Genomic DNA, 3,181 nt, shown 5'->3' with positions numbered 1-3,181 from the left:
TGAGTGGGGGTGTGGGTGTGTAATGTGGGATGGAATAAGACATAAATTTGAGTTTGTGTGGGGTGGCCAGGCTGTGAGTGGGGTGGGTGTGTAATGTACGATGAAATGGGACATAAGTGTGTGTTTGTGTGAGGGGGTTGGATGGGATGTGGGTGGCCAGGTTGTCAGTGGGGTGTAGGTGTGTAATGTGGGATGAGATGAGACATAAATGTGAGTTTGTGTGGTTGGCTGGGTTATGAGTGTGGGTGGTCGTGTTATGAGTGGGGTGTGGGTGTGTAATGTGGGATGGAATGAGACAAAGGTGAGTTTGTGTGGGGTGCCGAATTGTGGGTGTGAGTGAGGATGTAATTGTGTAATGTGGGATGGAATGAGACATAAATGTGAGTTTGTGTGGGGTGCCGAATTGTGGGTGTGAGTGAGGGTGTAATTGTGTAATGTGGGATGGAATGAGACATAAATGTGAGTTTGGGTGGAGTGGATGGTGTTTGGGTATGTGTGGTTGGATTGTCAGTGGGGTGTGGGTGTGTAATGTAGGATGGGATGGGACATACATGTGAGTTTGTGTGGGGTGGCTGGGTTGTGGGTGGCCGGGTTGTGAGTGGGATGTGGGATGGGAAGATACATAACCGTGAATTTACGTGGAGGTGTGTGGCCGCGTTGTGGGTGTTTGAATATGTGGGTGTGTGATGTCAGGTTTGATGATATATAAGAGCGTGTGTGGGTAGGCGTGATTATGTGTGTGGGTACCCCTATAGAAAGAGGGGGCGGGCGCACCTGCAAAACCTAGCCATATGTATCTGAAATGGAGGATGCAAAAACCAAAAGGAGAGTTGTACTGTTCACTAACTGGGTTCACTTATTCCTGTTTTTCGATGTCAACCCCAAGACTACTGTATGCTCTCATTCCCATAAGTTTTATTGTAGAGGCCACTTTAAATGTTCCTGTAGGCCACGTGATAAGAGAGCTTTGATTATAAAAGCGGCACATTACAGTATGTCACCAATTACAGTACTACATTATGTCTGAAATCGAAATAACCAAACATCGCTGTAAAACAACTGTTATTCCTAAATCAGCAGATATGTCACTGATTTTGTTATTTGTCACTAAAGGGCTTTTTGAAACGCCCCCCTGATACCTCGAACTACTTTAAGTGCATTTACATATACATGTACGTTATGCGTGTGAATAAGTCGAACACAAATGATCTCAATGATTATGTCAATTTATATATAAGTAATTTACAAATATACCGGTACTCTCCTGCACTTAATACAAAGTATCTAATTATTACCCCGGATGTAGCTGAACCTCCCATGATAAGGAAATATTTTCCTTCTCTGTACGCGGGTGGAGAGTGGCAAAAGTAGCTTAATGACTTGCCGATCGGTTATAGGTGCCACAGTGAGACTCGAACCATGAACCATTTGATCCACAGTCCGCTGTTGTATCAACTATATGCCCCAACACGTCTACATTAACCTTGTCAACGCACTTCTGGCTCCCCAAATAGACTAACACTGCACATCGGTTTTCATGAAATTCCTCCAAATCTTTAAAAGTGCCTCGACATTATCATGAACATGCATCACCATGAAACTCTTGTCCCTCAGGGAACAGGTATCAGTAGGTCCCATGGTGTAAAGAAAACCTTCATTGTAGACCAGAGGCACCTGTATCTTCTTCATGAGGATACCAACGAAGACATCATCCCTTGAAGACAGCATTGGTGTCCGCAGTGCTTCCTGCAGAACGCGGACTACCAGGTCCATGGAAAGCACGTAGCCTCCACCCACGCAGTATTGCGGGAAGACCCTGCCGCTGTATTCTTCAGACGACACATGGTATTTGCTATTCTGATCCCTGTTGCGGTATTCCCTTCCTCCATCTCCTAGGTACAGTTCACGAAGACCCCTGCCATGGCTGTTCATCTCCTGCAGGAGGTTGATGATGTTTTCCAGATTTGCAAAGACATCGTCATCACCCTTCAAGAAATACTTTGCATTGCTGCAGTGATCTGCCGTCCAGGTCAAACCGAACATGTGTTTCAAGGTGAGGTTCTTGAACGTGTCGAGGAAATTCCCCTCTAGGAGATCACGGTTCTGATCGTGCTCTTCGTCCAAGGTTAATCTTAGCGCAGGATTCAATGGATCGGGTTGTCCAATGAGAAAGAACACCTTGACCTTCTTTGAGAGAGAACCCAAGAAGTCCTTGTTGGCCCAGGTTCCACGTATAGTGTCCCGGGAATGTTTACGTGCTGGATGGGATGAGATAAGCACTATCATGAACAAATCTTGCTCCACACAGCTGACCTCGGAACTTTCTCTAACAGTTTTCAAGACCGTTTTGAAATACCTGGCATTATCTGCAACTTTTCCCGCGTAGATTACATCCAGATCTGGGTTATCACACTCCTTCATGTACATCCTATCATGTAGCTGTTGCCAGATTGTAGGAATGTTATAAAAGATAGGGGATATTGCTGTGAATCGAGAACTCAAGGGACAAGCATCATTCGGTCCTATATGTTCCAGAGAGAAAGCGTGGCTATGTTTTACCTTCCAGCCATACGCCTCAGCACTAAGTCCAATCAGGGCATCAGCAAAAGGCACCAATGCTGGTGTTGACCAAGTGTATTTGTAGTGTTTTACCGCCAGGGCAAAAGGCATGATAATACCTCCTTGCAGGGAGCAGTAAACTGGGTAAAATTCACGATTCAATACGGCATTCCCGACGTAGAACTCGCTCGAGGCTTCATGAACAACTCTGGAAGAGTTGGATCGGGCCCCAAGAATAAACTTTGAGTTCTTTTCCTTTTTAAAGGTCCGTAGCAGCTTCGGCAGTTTGTCCAACCACATGAATGTTTTGTCGCTGGCCTCGATTACGTAATCAATTCGAGAACAAAATACGATAGTCCATCGAAGCCCAAGTAGAGATTTCATGGTGGTTGCTCGGACAGTATCAGTGAAATTCCCGACTAAAACATCGCCGTGTTTAGCTGACTCTTCCTTAAGCAGTTCTACCTCGTCCTGACTGGCTGGCCCACCCATTACAAATCTTACAAGAACACCATGTTTCCGACATTCCTCAGGGCTAGCCCATGTCTCTCGTATTTTACCCCGGAGTGCCACTCTCGATGGGGAAGAATGCAGAAGAATAATAACGCTTGTTGAACGCAGA

The 3,181-nt window shown here is 45.6% G+C and overlaps 1 protein-coding gene across 1 annotated transcript; it reads right to left on the bottom strand.

Annotated features, from left to right (window-relative positions):
• Positions 1-1,393: 1,393 nt before the first annotated feature.
• Positions 1,394-2,842, bottom strand: LOC115927124 (UDP-GalNAc:beta-1,3-N-acetylgalactosaminyltransferase 1-like). Its single transcript, XM_030992596.1, has one exon. It carries the CDS (start codon positions 2,668-2,670, stop codon positions 1,516-1,518), a length of 1,155 nt encoding a protein of 384 aa, XP_030848456.1. The 5' UTR covers positions 2,671-2,842; the 3' UTR covers positions 1,394-1,515.
• Positions 2,843-3,181: the final 339 nt, after the last annotated feature.

This window comes from Strongylocentrotus purpuratus, unplaced genomic scaffold (genome assembly GCF_000002235.5).
Source record: "Strongylocentrotus purpuratus isolate Spur 01 unplaced genomic scaffold, Spur_5.0 spur5_scaffold_20, whole genome shotgun sequence".
Lineage (NCBI taxonomy): Eukaryota > Metazoa > Echinodermata > Echinoidea > Camarodonta > Strongylocentrotidae > Strongylocentrotus > Strongylocentrotus purpuratus.
This window is presented reverse-complemented; position numbering and strand designations above follow the sequence as displayed.

Coding starts and splice junctions, on each gene's coding strand:
- LOC115927124 (XM_030992596.1), bottom strand. CDS start 2,670: ATGCCTTTTGCCCTGGCGGTAAAACACTACAAATACACTTGGTCAACA.